This window comes from Amphiura filiformis, chromosome 1 (assembly GCF_039555335.1).
Source record: "Amphiura filiformis chromosome 1, Afil_fr2py, whole genome shotgun sequence".
NCBI classification, from domain to species: Eukaryota; Metazoa; Echinodermata; class Ophiuroidea; order Amphilepidida; family Amphiuridae; genus Amphiura; species Amphiura filiformis.
Window position 1 is genome coordinate 48,127,663 of NC_092628.1, and position 18,766 is coordinate 48,146,428.

Here is an 18,766-nt window from a genome sequence, read left to right on the forward strand (position 1 = left end):
CGAATTACCATATACCACAGCCCAGTAGAATGGGTTTCCTTTGTTGACCGCCATTTCATATTTGTGACCGTCCACCACAAACCAGCCGTAAAGTCGGCCCGGTCAATTTTGTTTTATTTCGTGCTTAGAAAATATATATCATAAGCTTTAAAATTAGAGAATAAAAGATAGGATTTTGCGCCGGTATCCACTACGATAAAAATATTGGCCAGCCCATCCATTATGACACGATATTGGATAGGCAAAAGACAAAATCCTATCTTTTATTCTCATTCTTATTCAGTTTTAATGTAATTTTTGCGAGAAAAACTGCCTTTTTTCAGAAAAAAATAATGTTACTTTTGTGAGGACATCTCCGTGTTAAGCCGCTGAATCGCGTTCTTAGTTCTCGCACGTGTATTGCGCGATCGCATTATCGCGCGATCATTGAGGAGCAACAAGCGTGCCGCCGTTGCGTGGCGGCGCTCGCCCTGACTAATCACTGTCAACTATTGTGAGATATTATACACCAGAAAACCAATCAAATTACGTGAATTCTTTACAAGACGCACCCATTGAATAAGAATGGTATATCATTTGACTTCAGACCATATCCGGACGCGGGGTTATGGTTCGTTGAACCTTGCTTACTTCAGGATTTAGCAAAAGCAAACAAAGACTAGAGCTATTTAAGAATTCTATAGACATAGAAGCTTATTATCCTTTTCAACAATAGGATTATTGATTGGTTTAAAAAGTGTTTGACGGGCACTAGCCAAATGAGATACATATTTTACACTGTAATTCAGAATACAATTTGCCGACTTTACGGCTCATTTGTGGCGTACGGTCGCATTTGCAAATGCATTAAAAGAACATGTTTCACTAACAGTCTCATTTTGTTTTTACATATTTTCAAGACAACGGTGGAATGATTAAATTTGGCGGAAACAACTACCCACTTCGAGGTGGCAAACATCTTTATTACGAAGGCGGTACCAAGGTCATTGGTTTTGTCAACAGCCCACTTCTACCATCCACGGTTAGAGGTATTTCATATGCTGGCCTCATGGGGGCAGCAGATTGGTATTATACTTTAGTGGAAGGAATAGCTGGCGGGAAAATGAATGTCAATCAAACGGATGGCTTTAACATGTGGGATGCAATAAGGTTAGAACAATCGTCAACGCAACAATTGAAGAGTATTATTCTAAAAACTCGCTTAATCCAACACCATTTATTAGACTTATTTTGGTCAAAAAATATTCAACATTTATTATAAAATTAAAAATCACTTATTCATTTTTCATGTAAACCGAAAAAATTACCCGAGTAACAAGTTGGTGGTGGACTGAGCAAGTTTGGGAAAAGTAGTCTTTTAAGTGCGGTACATGTATTGCATGGTTACCAATATTAAAACCAGACTTCAGCATGCCGACAGAAGAGTATATCCACTTTAGGGAAGTGTTGTGTACTTTGGTGTACTTCAAATCCCATACGCTCTAGCTGGATAGTAGCACAACAGCCACGCAAAACAAATTACTCATTCGCAAGGCACGTAGCTGTAATCGTATTACACAACACAACATAATACCTAGATAAAATCTGCCACGAAATGAAATTTAGTTATAACAAAATCTGGAAATGCCCTGCCTCTAATAATATGCATTGCCATTTTACATTGCAACACATTTTGGTATCTGGGGATTTCCCAATCCATAGATCTGACTGACCATATTATTGTACATAATATATAGCTATTTACTCTCTTGCCGCTCTTTCTGCCCCACCTAACCCTAATATGACATTGCAGCCATTGGTCATTGGAAAAGGTCACTGCTCTTTCAAGAACTGAATGTTTGGACCTCCGAGTTTCTAGACGAGTGAGTGACTTCATGGGCGAGCTCATGGATGTTGGCCTTAAGCTCGACACTCGATCCAATTCTCTCCTTCTTAAAAGCAGCAATATTCCTATGTAGCCTTTCTGCAAAGGTAGAATCTGTCATATGTATAACCTTACCTCAGACGGTAATTACTGTCTTCATCGTGTACATGGAGAACGACGATCAGAACTCTTGGACAAGAACGAATTTTAGATTAGTTTGTCAAACTTTTTTCTTTTTTTTCTTTTAATTTACAGATATCTGTGTTAGATATTTGTAAATTTAAAGATATAAAATGAAGAGGTTGAATAAACTACCCTAAATATTCATTCTTGTCTGAGCAACTCATTAATATACACATATGCTTATTTACGAATTTTTACGGTAGTGCTGCAAAAAACATTGCCAGCCCAATGTCCGACTCCGATTGTTTACACCTTAACAGTAAATCTTTCAATACAGGTTTGGTTCATCTTCACAAAGGACAGAATACCTTTACGCAGTAGGTGGTGATTGTAACTGGACTCCTACACTTCCATTTCTCAACCAGAATCCACAGAATGTTCCTTTGATGTATGGTACGATAAGGCGCGGGCCATGGAAGTTGATCATTGGTGAAGAAAGTATGTTGTCTTTGTTCCAGTCCTATTTAAGTTATACCAGCCGTGTTCAGATAATTGAAGGTAACTTGTTGGCTACCAAGTTGACTACCTTCTAAAGTAAAGCCCATAGGTAGTGCCCGTGAGACCACGCGTTGTCAGCTACCGACACGATTTCTTGTATATTAGCGCCTACTTCGACGATGTTCAATGGAGGTCCCACAATTGTGCATCTGAATTAAAGGTGTAATTTTGTGACATCATATTGTTGTGGTTACTGCCAATGGCATCGAAACAATGGGCATATTGGATTGTCCAATTTGAAGCTATTTGAGTCAAAAACTACGCAAAGTGAAGCCAAACTTTAATTCATTTATATAAAAGTGATAACAGAATTATACACACAAAATTTCGAAATTACGTACTTTGACTGAAGCCTTCCGTTAAACTGAGTCAATTACTACATGCCTCAGTTCTTCCTAATATAAAATTTGTATCTGGTAATATATTATATTCATTAATGCATTATTGCAGGGCAGCAGAAAGTGTTGGGAAAGGAAGATTACCTAGAAAGTCCAAACGGCGTGTCGTTGTTCAACATTCACGATGATCCATACGAACATGAAAATGAATTGATGAAGCATCAGGACATATTTGAAGATCTGCTGAGAAGGCTCAAGAACCACTGTAAAACACACGTACAGTATCTACCTGTTGAAGAAGATGAGAATAATGACCCACGAAAACGCGATGGTCTGTTTGGTCCTTGGTTGTGAACATACGTGGCATAATGATTGCAGATTACATGAAGAGCTTAGTTTCAAAACCCCTTACATCCACTTCAGAAATTTTGAGAAAACATTAATAAATCATCAAAAAAATCATTGATATAAGGGGGTCTGCAACAAAAGCGGGATGCCTGGGTAGGATGAGCATCCCGCCAAAAACTGCTTTTGTTGCAAACCCTCTTATATCAGTGATTTTTAGATGATTTTTTGATGTTTTCTCAAAATTGCTCAAGTGGATGTAAGGGGTTTTGAAGCTAAGCTCTTCATATCTTGACAGAAGTAAGATAAAGATTTCCAAACCGACAAATTCATTTTCTGAATCTTTATGACTTGAGGAATACATTGGTAGCATTTTAAATACAATTTGAGCAAGTTTTAGCTATTGCCAGGGTACCAAAATTCTAACCTTACTTGTTTGTCATGTCACATGTTCTAGTTCATGTCTACAACTTAAGGAACCTTTCATGCACACGGGATTGGCCTCCGACAACGGACTAATAGGACTCTATCGTTTTATGGGTGTTATTAAAAATTGCGCCACCACAAATGGGCACAACTGACAGTAAAGAGGTTCTAAGCATTGGTCTTCCTTGCTATTGTCTTTGTGGCCAATGTCGAAATGAGTACATTTTTATTCGTGTAACTTCGGTTGTCTCCCTCAGGTGTAATGTAAAGTCATTTAAGTTTATGGTTGTCCGAAGCCCGCGTTGATTGTCTTGTGCTAACATACTACCGCTCTTCTCCAACGTTTGAATAATTAAATAAGTGTTTAGTTTCTATTGCAATTCGAAACAAATCTATAATACAATTTGTAATGTAATAAAGCAACATGTGTTATTCGTTTCCTCAATGTTCATTTTCCAACTCAGTGGGCACAAGTCGACATCGAATTGACGTTGATTCCTCGTTGGCGTATCAACTCATCGATCATCAACCTGATTTCAACCTGATGTAGTGAAATCATGTCAATATTCAACCCAACATATTGATATTGAGTCGAAAGGAGGTTGAAATTTGGTCGATGAGGTTAGAAAATGCGGACGCACATTGTCGTCGATACAACGTTGATTGGCGCAGTTTTTATAAATCCGACCGTCATTTCAGCCGTCGATTCAACGTCCATACAAGGTTGATCTAACCTGTGCCCATTGGGACGCAATATAATTAACCATTGAATAGGCTATACAATGTTTTGAAAAATTGCATCAGATTTGGACTTCCATTTACCAATTACACAATTACATTTATGATGTTGGGAATGAAAACAGAAAGTAATGCAATGGAATTTGAACCATTTTTGTTGCCAAATCCTGAAATGAATTTATAGCGACAAGTGACGCCTTTTACTTCATCACGTCACGTTTACATGGATTTTTATGTTGGCAAACCTCATCAGTCATCTTCTAATTGTTCTAATCTGATCGACTATTATCATAATCCTTTGTTGAAATAAACTCTGTCAATACTATCTCCATATTTCTCTCGTATATGATTCCGAAGCTCTGGCTCGAGATTTTCAGTAGCAATAGATCTGTAACACAACATTCAAAGTTACGAGGATTGTGAGTGTTTTTTTGGTCGTTATAGTTTTGTCATACTGACCATGCTAACGAACTGCAGATAACTATAAACCACTCCTGTGTATTATACTGATTGTAGAGGGCGACATTATCAGGGACGGTTTAGAGTAATCGTTATTCGTTATTATGACGAACTGTGACAATATCAATAATTTAATTACTATACGGTACTGCTTATTACCTTGAGATGATTGGAAGCGATGTCAAAATGCGTCTCTGTATTTATATTCAAGACTATGCGCAACCTAAAATACGCAGTGACGTCAATACCAATAGTACAAGTAAACAAAATACGGCTAGTGATCAAAATTTAGGCCTAAATCTCATTTAGGCTAACCATGCTTGAAGGAATTAACACTTATATTTTTTCCTACATTGTGATAACCTGATGTTGATGTCGGTTTTTCATAGATAGTGAGGCGGGAGAGCCTTAGCCTACTTAAATCAAGAAAGACCATAGATAGTGAAGAATATATCTATGGTATTTCTTGACTTTAGTAAGGCCTTTGATAAGGTTGAAATATAATTACATGTAGCAAATGATATCGAACTTGGAAAGACAATACTCACGCTCTTTGTGGAAATAATGCGCATCCAAATGGCACCATCACAGTCATCCTAAAAATAAAATGAATAGCAAGCCAAACATAACATTATGTACCAGAAGGTAAAATTAACCAAGCACAAAAATACTAAGATTTTATAAAGTTGCCTACTCGCTTTCCTAATCGTCTATGATATATATACAAATGTACTAGAGGTCAAATATTTAAAGCCAGCACTTTTGTTTGCTTTTAGGTATCAAATATAACAATCAATACTTTCTTGGCGGCAAAATTGCTATCTTCAAAGATATCTGACTCTTACTGTCATTATTCGAGTAATTCTCGCAAATTGGATCTGTGTTCCCCATTGAGTCAGCTATTAGAAATTAAAGATATTTTAATTCACTAGAGTGCTTCATATTCCCTATTAGTGGTTTACTTACATAATGCCGACTAGTGTGGCTTGCAGCGGTATATGTGACCATGTTGCATGTTGAAACCATTTATATCTTAGTAAAGCTTCCATTATAATTGGTATACCACCTTGTGTAAAAGAAAATATATTAATAAATAGCGAACTTTCATTATAATTGGTATACCAGCTTGTGAAAAGAAAATATATTCATAACTAGCGAGCTCTCATTATAATTGGTATACCACCTTGAGTAAAAGAAAATATAAAATAGATAACGAAATTGACTGCTCAAAGCACAATCACCAAAGCACTACAAAATAACACGACCATAATAGTAGTGACATCTCTTAAAATTAAAAATGAAAGAAAGAAAAAAGAAACAAATATGAAAAAACAAACAAACAAACAAAAATTAGACATAGCTGTGGTCTAAGACCACGAACACAGTCAAACGTCACTGCTGTGTTAAAAAACCCCGACGCGGGAAAAGTACTTTTTAAGCAGGTTTACAAATTACTGACACTACTCACCCAAGCTTGGTGTGACCGTAAAGATTCTTGTTGCTACCACTTGTGATATGCCTTTATATGCAGCTTTCTAATAAATAAATAAATAAATAAGTAAATAAATAAATAAATAAATAAATAAATAAATAAATAAATAAATAAATAAATAAATAAATAAATAAATAAATAAATAAATAATGAAATAAATAATGAAATAAATAATGAAATAAATAAATAAACTAAGTAATAAATAAATAAATAAATAAATAAATAGATAAATAAATAAATATAACAAGTTTACTTCACAGGTGACTATTTTGAAATAATAGAGTGCTCCCGGAGAGCTGCTCAAACCCATAACAGGTGAGCTAAGAACCTCTCGACTACTTTGGAGTAGAGGCTGTGATGGTTGGCTTGGGTTGTCATGTTTTTGACACCACAGAATGAATATATGGTCAATTCCAGCGAAAGCGGGACAAAATTCTCTCTATGTTAACTTTCCACTTTAAAATGTCATTAATAAAGGAAATCACGTTATTGATTGAGCATATCATGTCACGTCCAATGTGCTCTCTTTGTGCATATAGGCCTTTACTAGCAAGTCATACCAGGGGACAAGTTATGATAGCTTAAATGAATTGGCGTTACCCACGAATTCAAAGATAAAGCACCATATATGTCATTGAATGTCCTTCAATCAAAATGAAATTATTACCGTTAGAAAGACGTTTGCATGATCTCTCATCATATGTAAAACGATTGAATTCCACCAAAGTTTGTGGACTCTAGAGGCCATTAAGTCAATTTGGCTAAAAATTTTGTTACCCGCGTATCAAAAATAAAATGATCCTTCTGAAAATGTTAAGTGAATATGCCATAAATGACTATATCATGAAACGAAGTTTCGTTCTATAATTCTGAGGTCCAAGTGATTATTTTATGCAAATACGTTTTACCCATAAAATTCCATAAAATCAAATTTGACGTTACCCACGTATCAACTGTTACCCACGAGTCCAGCAAATATAATTGCCATAACTTAAATTAACATTTAATGACTTTGGACACTGAATTTAGTTTGACAAGCGCTTAAAATCGTAAATCGTAAAAATACGTTCACCGCTTTAAAAAAGAATCTACGACGGTTTAAACTTTTGTTACCCACGAATCCCGAATAGATGCTAACCTTGAAAAATAAGGAGATTGTTTATTTTAAGTTTAAATCAGCACGTATTCAAGCCATGAGTATGCTATAATTTTGACAGTACTTACAGTTTATACACCTAAGAAACGCAAACCCCAAACGGTACTATAGTACTTATAGCTTTACCCACGAATTCGGCGTTACCCACGAATCCAAGGATTTACTCGCAAATTATATGATTCTTATGCATCTTAACATTTTGAAAACATGCGAAATAGGTTCCAAAACAGTCCTGTTTAATAGCGTCCTCTTGAAGGTATACTGAAGCTGCATCATGAAGTTTTGATTGATAATCCTAAATTGTCATTTTTTGGGTAAATGCAATTGGTTAGAGAAACGGGAATCATTGAAACACAATGGAGGAATAACCGCATGGTGGTTTCCAACCTTCTGTAATATTTTCTATTTTGCCGCTTACCAATACATACCTTCAAATATGTGTTACCCACGAACATTTTGGTTACCCACGAATCCCTACTTAAATTATAGTTAACAATGTATTGGCAGTGTTTTAGTTCATAGGAACTGTCAAACACGAGTTAATAGAATATTGCTGCATGAAAATATGGAATGATTTTACTAAAATAATAATATAAAACTGTTTGCTCTGTCTATTTGAAGTTGGCAACTTCATTATTCTCAAAATTTTTATACCCAAAATGCCATAATGATCCATTCTAAATATTCCATGTAGTCTGTATTTTGATTAAAATTCATTTTAGTGCCATTGCAGCCTGAATTATTGACATACGGAAAAGTATTTTTTATTTTTATTTAAAAAATTAATAGGAATTGCTATTTTCCAGACGCTGTTACCCACGAATCCATCCGAGATCCTCATCCTGCGACGAGATACAAAATCTAACTTTATATTTATATTAAGCATTTATTCTAATCTTTCGAAATAATACAGTAATGTTAAATAACAGCCACTTTGGAAAGAGTTCGAAGAATTGACACAATCTTAACTATACACCTGGTTCTTTCTTAAAATTTGTAATAACCAAAATATTTCTTTGTAGATATATGTAATAAAATTCTTTTTTACGTTCAAAGTCTTCACCGATTTCTAGTGTATATGAGTCACACATAAAATATTGAAAGATATTTAAGAAAGTGAAATTTTATGGCGTACAACAGGTGAAAAATGCTTGAATTCGTGGGTAACATGCATATGCGCATTTAACACTTTATTTGGTCTAGCAAGAAAGGTTATTTTTCAATCCGATGGCACTTCCACCTGATGATTCACTAGACATGATCGACTCATTTGATAAGTCTAGAATTGAAAAGGAAAACATTTTCAAAATGGCCCCCAGAGAGAATTTTGGCCCGCTTTGGCTGGAATTGACCATATACATGTATACACATTTCTGTTAAGTTGAAATCATGACAAATTTTCCGTCTGATGATCGGTATACCCTATTCTAGAAGGTCTAAACTTTGAATTTTTAAATAAATAAATAAATAAATAAACAATGAAATGTTAATAAAGAGTTTCAAAGTCAGATAATTTTTGAATGACGATTTTCAGATGATCAATATCAGTAGCAGCAACAATAAATAACAAATGACAAACAAGTGATAATAATTATTATAGCAATTAAATGAAATATCCAATTAAAACAAATGGACTTACTTTAGATGCTCCAAGTTCTTCGCCCTGTTTGGTGTAAACTTTGACTCCATGTAAAATCTCCTGCTGTCGAGTAACTGGCACATTTACCATGTGTGCAGACGAAACAGCTACGAATGGCACATATCGTCTTATAATTGGAAGAGATCGCTGAAAACAGAAATACAGAAAGAGGAAAACTGGTATGAACTATATTAATTACAAAACTGACGCTATAACTTGCACAGCAAATTTCTAATATAATGTATGAAACATACGCGTGTATCAAAATGAAGTATAGATGAGGTGACATGTGTTTACATTTGATACGCCCTCTATTGGCCTGAGATCAAAACTGACAGGCAAAACACACTATAGTTTACATGGAAGAAGTTGATTTTGTTTCATTAACTTTGGTTTCAAATAAAATAATATTAAAAACATTATTAAACTTGTTTACAAATGCATCAAGCTATATTTATAATATCACACAAAACTTTTTCACACAAAGGTTTTCAAAAGTTGAGTTTTGAAGAGATTTAGGTGGTCTGCCATAGACACTCCTGTGTTATTTTGCCTGGCTAGAAACAACAGAGGGCGGTCTGAATGTAAACATGTGACATCATAGGTCACCTCATCTATACATGCCACTAGATTAAAAAGTATTAGGTATTTTGTCAAAATAATTGATAGCAGAATCAACATCTTGTCCTCCCACAACTGTAAAATCACTGGCATGTGACCCTAAATAAGGACTCAGTGGGTATTTTTGTGATCCGTGTAAAATGGAGATGCGCAAAATCAATTAAAATGACATGAAAATCACAGTTTCACCACTTTCGTTACAGTAATTGATAGAACGCCTTGCAGAATTGTTTGGCAATCGTGTGATTACTTTAAAGCACCAAGTGGAGTGGCCCCTCCTGATCGTATCGTATATACCTCTTGATTTCTTCTTGTGTGGCTATCTAAAATCAAAGGTTTTCACAAGTTCTCTTGCAGACCTTGATGAACTTGATGTCATGTTGAGGAGAGCTGATATCTGCATACAGAGGATGGTGGCCATGCCCTGGTGGCCATGTGGAAGACTAAGACTGTCAATTACTGTAAAGAAAGTGTTGCTTTGATTTCAGTTGCCTTTTCGCAACTGCATTTTTACTCGGCTCACAAAAATACCCACCGAGTCCTTATTAATGGTCACACGTCAGTGATTTTACAGTTGTGGGAGGACAAGATGTTGATTCAGCTCTAAATTATAGCATTTTGACCAAATACCTCATACTTTTAATCTAGTGGCATTTTTCGAACTGTATACATTATTTTGATACACCCTGTATTACGGTTGTACCTTCATGTAAGCATTATCACGAATTCTAAGGTTTGGTTTAAGGGTTTAGGATTAGGGTTAGGGAACTGAGGGTTAAAATAATGTCGTGATGATTACATGAAGGTAAGACCCATATAACGTAGATCTAGCAGGGCATGCTGGGGGAGTATAATTGAAGACCGAATTAAAAAAAAACCTAGTTTGCGCCTGACGTCAGGGCAAAGGCGCGGCGTGATTGGTTGCTGTGTGGCTATCTAAAATCAAAGGTTTTCACAAGTTCTCTTGCAGACCTTGATGAACTTGATGTCATGTTGAGGAGAGCTGATATCTGCATACAGAGGATGGTGGCCATGCCCTGGTGGCCATGTGGAAGACTAAGACTGTCAATTACTGTAAAGAAAGTGTTGCTTTGATTTCAGTTGCCTTTTCGCAACTGCATTTTACTACTCGGCTCACAAAAATACCCACCGAGTCCTTATTAATGGTCACACGTCAGTGATTTTACAGTTGTGGGAGGACAAGATGTTGATTCAGCTCTAAATTATAGCATTTTGACCAAATACCTCATACTTTTAATCTAGTGGCATTTTTCGAACTGTATACATTATTTTGATACACCCTGTATTACGGTTGTACCTTCATGTAAGCATTATCACGAATTCTAAGGTTTGGTTTAAGGGTTTAGGATTAGGGTTAGGGAACTGAGGGATAAAATAATGTCGTGATGATTACATGAAGGTAAGACCCATATAACGTAGATCTAGCAGGGCATGCTGGGGGAGTATAATTGAAGACCGAATTAAAAAAAAACCTAGTTTGCGCCTGACGTCAGGGCAAAGGCGCGGCGTGATTGGTTGCTGACCTGCGCAGTACGGTATTTTTGGTCTGGTTGACAGGACGTCATATACGAAACCAGTCTTTTTAATTCTGTCTTCAATTATAGGAGAGTTCAGATGCAAAAGCCTATTTTCAAATAAGAGTTACGACGACTAAGGGGCTGTCCAATATTTACCTGTCCCAAAGGGAAAACATATTTGTGCTATAATGTCAAAAGGGGGCAACAGAATTTTGGCACATACCGTAAAACGTCGTTTACAAGCATATAGAGTATTTTTGATGAAAGCTAATTTAATACAAAACAACCGTAAATATGCCAATGCAATAGATTGGTCATACAATAGTATTTGTTTGCAATACTTGTATCGGCAATTAATTTGCTCAAACTCCATAATGTTATTTTTTTTCAATGGGTTGCGTCTGGATTAATTTATTAGCTTTCATCAAACGTACTAGGCCTATATATGCTTGTTAGCGAGGTTTTACGGTATTTAATGAATCGGGTAGGAACGACAGCAGGATTAATGTACACACAAACCTTGGTAATATTACTAAATGTAAATGCTGCGAGAAAACCACCTGTCGTAGCTGATACATAGGCGATTCCGATTTGCCTAAACAAGAAGAGACAAAAAGAGATGTTTTATACAATGAGAGTTTTTTTTTTTATTGCAACTGGATAACCAAACACGATTGTTATGTTTACTTATACACTGTACTGGTTGCAAGACCAAGTCGCCAATTTTATGAATGCACACCAGTAAATACAAGTCTCCTACACCCTGGGAAAAAATCAGTGTTTCAAACGAGGAAACGTGCAATACGACTGAATTAAATCCATTAGAAAAGGCTTAAACCCCAACTATTAGGCCCTGATTCATATTTAATCCTCATTTAGGCCTGGGAAATAGATTGTCTGTGAAAAATGAGCAGGATCTGACTTTTTATGACAATTGGGCTAAACTTTCAAAATGTGTTACATTTCAGAAACACCAAGCTATTCGTGAGGTGGCGTACGCTGTATGGGCTATAGACGAATCCAACGAGCCAAGTCATGGTCAGGATTTGGTCGGACATCTTTGGGTAGCCGCTAGCACCAACCTGGTGTTTTGAGCGTCCAATTGTGCAAATAAAAGCCGCCTAACACCTAGAGAAGATGCAAGGACGAGGAGGGTTAATAGAATAATATATATAATAGAGATAATTCAGCAGGTAATCCCATCGCATCTATTCATACATAGTCCTTTTGTTTGCAAGTACATCAATGCATAGATACCGCGTGTAGTTAATCCGATTATTATGTATTAAGGTGTAAAACGAGTGATGGAATGCAGTTTAAAATTCCGCCAAGGCCGAATCATTTCACATTTTGAGTGCATTGTAGCCGACGGCTACCCAACTAAAGGCTGCTAGTCAGGTGTAGGAATGCGTGAATTTAGATTCGTCTATAGGGTGATCTAGTCGGCATTTTTCTGGAAAAAAATGCTGGACTCCGTATATAATTTCTACAATGATGACTTCATCTGACCTTCGACTTGCAGAAAGGGTAAGTTTTGAAGAACTGAGTCGCTCTGGAGTCAAGGAAATGACGTTTTCCTGGACCCTGTTTGTACAGAAAGTCAATGGGAGCTATTTACTGGTGTGTACCTGTATAGTCGTAGTCGCAACTACAGCGATAGTCGCGACATATGGCGGACATAAATAACACCACAAATTATTATGCATCCGCGTACGTGTTGACGAAAATGGTCTTCTTAAAGTTTTTAAGTTTATATGTGAGCAGAATTGAATATCTATTTTGTGCTTTGGGTGCTAAAATAATATCTAAATATGTTGCATGCATAGAACTTTGCATTGCACTATCAGTTATTTTGATCACATCAAATTTATTCATTGTTGGAACTTCGTTAAGTTATCTTGAGTTTTCATTATAGATTACGACCAGAAATAGTCGACGTATAGTCGGGACTTAAAAATATACTATACTAAAAAGGCTGAAGTCTTACAACCGAAGTTTACAGCATGGTCTGTCGAATCTTTTTCCAGATTGAAATTACATTACAACCACCTATATAGTATTAAAAACACCAGGAATTTTGATCATACATATTTATGTCACAATTTTTGATCTTACCTATTTGTTATAGGAGAAGTAGCATTTCTGTTGGTATAATTTACTATTGCATTAAATGATTGGTTAACCCACTGCCAAAATATCACCGCTGGAAGACTTCTGAAATGAAGAAGATACATTGACGGGATACATTATTGCAACAATGGTGATATACGGTATACTAATAATTTATTATAGGTGTAAATTGTAAGAATATAATTGAAACAGTAACATCAGTAGAGATGAAATCAAAAGCCGACCGCGGTTACCGGCGGTTGAACCGTGTTCCATTTTTAGAACAATAGAAACTGGCTCCAACCGGACCGGTCGGAACCGCCCGGAACCGAGTTTTGATTTTTTTTTATGATAAAAAACTTGATAAAAGACGACATGCGACGGTGAATCAACTTAGTTAACCATTTTCGATTGTATTTTCCAGTCTTGCAAACTTGGAACATTTTTGTAGACATATTATGCGTGGCTGTTTTTCAAATCTATTTTAGTTTTACAAATCCCCAGCAAACACAAAACGTTTACAGAAAACGTTTTAAAACTTGGGTTATATAAAGGGTATAAAACGTTTTAACAACATTTTAGAAAACATTTGTGAGCATTCAAAATATTTTGTTAAATTATTTGCTAATTATTTTACAATAGTAGCAGCCCCGGGTTAACAGCATTTTCAAACTGTTGTTGTAATTTATTATAAACGCGTTGTGGTTTTGGTCAAAACATTTTAATAACTTTAAATGTCGGGTTATATAAATGTCATGAAAACAGTTTTTTTAAACGTTTTATATTAAACAAACACTATAACAACATTTTAAAAATGCTGTCAAAATGTTATGGCAAAATATGTTTTTAGTAAACATTTTGGCAAAATATGTCAACACTTAAAATTATGCTAGAATGTTTTGCATCAAGTTTTCAAAAATGTTATCTAAATGTCATTAAAACGTTTTATACCCTTTAGGCCTAATATAACACAACTTTTAAACGTTTTCTGTAAAACGTTTTGTATTTTCTGGGAAGCTATTATATACCGTACGTAACTGACCTGTAGAATTGTAGTGAGGCGCTAGCTATAACCATGCACATGGGCACTTGGAATGACATCCTACCAATTCGGTTTTGCTCTTCTCCTGAATCAGGATGGTATGAAGACATGTAGAGCTTCTGTGCGAGCCATAGTTGTTCTTGTTTGGTCCCAGGAGGTTCTATCCCTAATCTGGTATAAGTAGTGGGTGAAAGAGAAATTTAAATGCAACTTGATTTTTTCCCTTCAACTCCTTTGTACAGTAAAAAACAAAAACAAACAAGCAAAAAAAAAAAAAATCTCTTTTCTCCCTCCCATTCGCTCATTCACTGTCTGTATCGCCACACCCACTGACTTAGTGTCAAAGTCTTCTTCCCCCGACCTGGTAAAGAAAATAGGTTTCCTTCAATCCTACAGCCTGTATCAAAATGATTGGTACCTATCGGCTTTGTCGTCTAATGAAACGCCTGGTTTTTCCAAAGGCAACATTAAGGGATGGGGTATGAACGTTTGGACAGTATTTATTGTGGGACATTAGAGCACATCAGACATATCGAATTGCATTCTGAATACGAAGAATGGCCTGTTCTGATATCAAATAATTTTGATTTTTTGAAATTCGCAATGTAATACACATTTTATGGCAAATGATTAAAAATTGATATTTTTGATATTTAACAATACTCGAAGTAAACTTTATAAATCTGATGATTTATACTTAAAGTGTATGTAAAGCCGACGATCATTTGAAAATTTTGACCTTTCGTATTGAAAATATGGATTTTTTTTCCCAAAACACCAAAAAAAATTAGGTCTTTTTGGGAAAAAAAATCCATATCTTCAATACGAAAGGTCAAAACTGTCAATTGATCGTCGGCTTTTCCTCCCAGATACATACACTTTAAGAATAGGTCATTAGATTTATAAAATTTACTTCGAGGACTGTTATATATCAAAAATATTTTAATAATTTGTCATAAAATTTGTATTATATCGTGAATTTCAAAAAATGAAAATTGTTTGATATCAGAAAGACATTCTTCGTATTCAGAATGCAATTCGATATGTCTGATGTGCTCTCATGTCCCACAGAATACTGTCGAAACGCTCATTCCAGATCCCTTAAATCCTCTTGAAGTTTATAGTTTGATGACATTTTACTACATAAATCTACAACAACAAAAAAAACGTGGATGTTTTAATGCATTTTGATGTCGTAGTTTTGTTCATACGTGTACTCTCTGGATATTGATGGGTACCAATCATTTTGATACACCCTGTATAAGAGAACGTTTGACCCCTTCCGTTGGAAATAGACCCCGGGGTAATAGACATTTAAAGGCCCATTCAGCGATCGCAGTGTAAGTGTAACAAAATTATAATTGTTTATGAATTGACTACATGTGGAGGATAAGTCATTCAAATTGTCATTAGGAATTTTGAAATTAAAAAGTTTGCAAAAAAACGACGAAAACAGCAGTATAGACAAAGTTGAAGCCACATTCAAATACATGTAGCAAATTACACTACTTACGCTCGTACGTAGAGAAATTACAGATTCGTGTACAGAAAAATGTCTTCTATATTGTCTTCAATACACGGCTATTCAGCTTAACCCTTAGCCATGCTAGCAGGCTATAATGTTAGCACATGACAGAAAGGTACAAAGACCTGAATTTTGATGATTTTTTACGATCCTTAATATTAATTATTAAAGCTTATTAAGTTGCCGTCATTATTATGCTATAATATCTTTTTATGTTACAAGAGATCGATACGGCAATTTTTATTTTATTTTTAGTAACTAAGAATATAATTATTATACATGTGTTTACAGACTGTGGAACATATCATCAATTGTGTTTCTTTGTATGTTTATCATGATATTAAATGATAAGCTTATTTAATCTATATATATATATATAGATAGATATATAGACTATATCATGTCATTCTGTAGTCCTAATTCCTACTTACTTGTATTTCGTCACCAAATCCCTGGCATTCTCAAAGCTTTCATTTTTATACACGCTCAGTCTGGGATCGCATATATTAAAAAAATGTTGAAATCTTCCAGTAAACGTTGACTGGTTCCATCTTGGCGTAGTCAAATCCACGCGAAGTGGTATACTAGCAGCCGTACTGGTAGTGGCAGAAGCAGTCATTGTCTGGCGAATTCAACAACCTGTCTATCTTCCGTAGATAACCATAACAGAACTGAGAAATTGGTGTTGGTATACAGTAGATATATGCAGCATTAGCATCGGGTATTTAAACAACAATATTACTCCGAACTTGTTTCTCACTGTGCTGTGATTACAACCAGCACACATTTTATGTAAAATTTCATGATATCGTTTAAGCTTATCAACATAGCTACTATATTTTACAATGCACTCATCGACCGTCTGTGCACTGTCTGTGCATGTTTGCATTAAGCATGACCTTTGACAGCTATTATATAAATAATTAATTTTGTTCCTGAACTGAATTTGTTAATCAATTTGCTGTACGCCCTCTGTGATATTGATGAAATTTTATTTTTATATTTATTTATTATTGAATGGCTGTATTATTTAAAGGGCTCTGGTATGAACATTTCGACATCATTTTTGTATGGGACATGAGAGCACACCAGACATATCGAATTGAATTCTGAATACGAGGAATAATTTTTTGAAATACAAATTTTATGACAAATTATTAAAATTTGATAATTTTTAATTTTTTGATATTTAACAGTCCTCGAAGTAAATTTTCTAAATCTAATGATATGTACTTAAAGTATGTGTAGCTAGGATGAAAAACCGACGATCCATTGAAAATGTTGACCTTTCGTATTGAAGATATACATTTTCCCCAAAGACCTAATTGTTTTTTGGTTTTTTGTGGATAAAAAATCCATATCTTCAATATGAAAAGTCTATTTCAATTGATCGTCGGCCTTTCATTCCAGCTACACCCGGGCAGCTACATATACTTTAAGTACTAGTACATAATCATTAAATTGATAAAGTTTACTTCGAGGACTGTTAAATATCAAAAATATAAATTTTAATAATTTCCAATGTGTATTATATTGCGAATTAAAAAAAAAATCAAAATTATTTGTAGGACATTCTTCGTATTCAGAATACAATATGTCTGATGTGCCCTCATGTCCCACAAAAAATACTGTCCAAACATTCATACCCCACCCATTAACATGTATTAGTTGTTCACAAGATTAACTTTCTTATTTTGTAACATGTTCACTGCAGAAATAGCAGAGCAACACTTATTAAGCATTTGGGGTTGAACACTTTAATGGTTAAGGTTTGTAAAGTGAAGGTATAGACCTAGTGGTGTTAATTTATAAACACTAAAACACGTAAAAATATGAAAATGTTTATGTTTTTTAACACAAGTGTCAAAAGTGTGCTTCTTCATATTTTCACGTGTTTTAGTGTTAATAAATTAACATCACCCCTATACCTTCACTGTACAAAATTTAGCCATTAAAGTGTTTAAGTGTTTATTTAAAGGGCCTTTCTTGATCCACAGCCTCATCTCCTAAAAAAAAAGTTGAGATTTTTATACCATTGGAAACCTCTGGCTACATAATACTTATACAAAAAAAATTTGCAGATTAATTCGTTTAGCAAAAATATCGCCAAATTTGAATAACGTTCTGGTGATACACATAATTAAGCATAACTCGCAAACGCAAAGTCGGAATCAACTGAAATGTTGGGAATAAGCTTTTTTCGTGGATATCTATTGAAAAATGTCATAAAAAGAGCATGCTAAGGATCACAAAATACTCCTTAAAGTTTTACTTTGCTGTTTTTGCAGTATTGCCTTATACCCATTGTGGCGGATTGAATGTTTTCATGTCAATCTTATAATTAGACACTATTTTCAGAGTTTTTAAATTCACTTATATTCTGTTTCTTTATGTGTTTATCATGATAATCAATCCGAGTTCAGCGTTTGTGTTCGTTTGAATTTCTCTGCAGTGGAAATAATTTAGGTCTATTGGTAATCAATCAACACTGTTAATTTTAAAATAATACAGCCTACGCCATTCAACCAGCAGCGGCGATCCGTCTTGAAATTGTCCAAAACTTGATGACGATAACAAAAAAGGGTCATTTCGCCAAAAGGTTGGGGCGACCCCCTGTCCCCTCAGTATTAACGCCCATGCATGCAACGGAACATATCTAGTTTTTAAAAATTAATAAAAACATTTTTTTGACTCACGAATCTTTTTGTTACGTGGTCCGAAAAAATTTGGGCCAAAACACCCGTTTGGGGGATTTTCTTTAAAAATTAGCATTTTTGCTCAAATTTCACCTCA

The 18,766-nt window shown here is 35.0% G+C and overlaps 2 protein-coding genes across 2 annotated transcripts; one reads left to right on the plus strand and one right to left on the minus strand.

Annotated features, from left to right (window-relative positions):
- The first annotated feature begins 910 nt into the window (after window positions 1-910).
- On the plus strand, window positions 911-3,237 carry LOC140161250 (arylsulfatase J-like). Its single transcript, XM_072184714.1, has 3 exons — window positions 911-1,149; window positions 2,325-2,485; window positions 2,996-3,237. Exons 1-3 carry the CDS (start codon window positions 911-913, stop codon window positions 3,235-3,237), a joined length of 642 nt encoding a protein of 213 aa, XP_072040815.1.
- Window positions 3,238-3,425: 188 nt separating this feature from the next.
- LOC140148036 (sideroflexin-2-like) lies at window positions 3,426-16,862 on the minus strand. Its single transcript, XM_072169877.1, has 9 exons — window positions 16,405-16,862; window positions 14,449-14,619; window positions 13,413-13,511; window positions 11,817-11,892; window positions 9,139-9,285; window positions 6,320-6,386; window positions 5,818-5,917; window positions 5,400-5,447; window positions 3,426-4,780 (listed from the first exon to the last, which is right to left on the minus strand). The coding sequence occupies exons 1-9, from the start codon at window positions 16,590-16,592 to the stop codon at window positions 4,681-4,683; spliced, it is 996 nt and encodes a 331-aa protein (XP_072025978.1). The 5' UTR covers window positions 16,593-16,862; the 3' UTR covers window positions 3,426-4,680.
- Between the last annotated feature and the right edge of the window lie 1,904 nt (window positions 16,863-18,766).

What these genes read in the sequence shown, in the direction of transcription:
- LOC140161250 (XM_072184714.1), top strand. Translation starts at nt 911, where the DNA reads ATGATTAAATTTGGCGGAAACAACTACCCACTTCGAGGTGGCAAACAT. An exon ending in AACATGTGGGATGCAATAAG is followed by an intron (nt 1,150 to 2,324) that starts GTTAGAACAATC and finishes CTTTCAATACAG; the next exon opens with GTTTGGTTCATCTTCACAAA. An exon ending in GTTGATCATTGGTGAAGAAA is followed by an intron (nt 2,486 to 2,995) that starts GTATGTTGTCTT and finishes GCATTATTGCAG; the next exon opens with GGCAGCAGAAAGTGTTGGGA.
- LOC140148036 (XM_072169877.1), bottom strand. Translation starts at nt 16,592, where the DNA reads ATGACTGCTTCTGCCACTACCAGTACGGCTGCTAGTATACCACTTCGC. An exon ending in ACTTCTCCTATAACAAATAG is followed by an intron (nt 11,893 to 13,412) that starts GTAAGATCAAAA and finishes CTTCTTGTTTAG; the next exon opens with GCAAATCGGAATCGCCTATG. An exon ending in TACGGTCACACCAAGCTTGG is followed by an intron (nt 5,918 to 6,319) that starts GTGAGTAGTGTC and finishes CTTTTACACAAG; the next exon opens with GTGGTATACCAATTATAATG.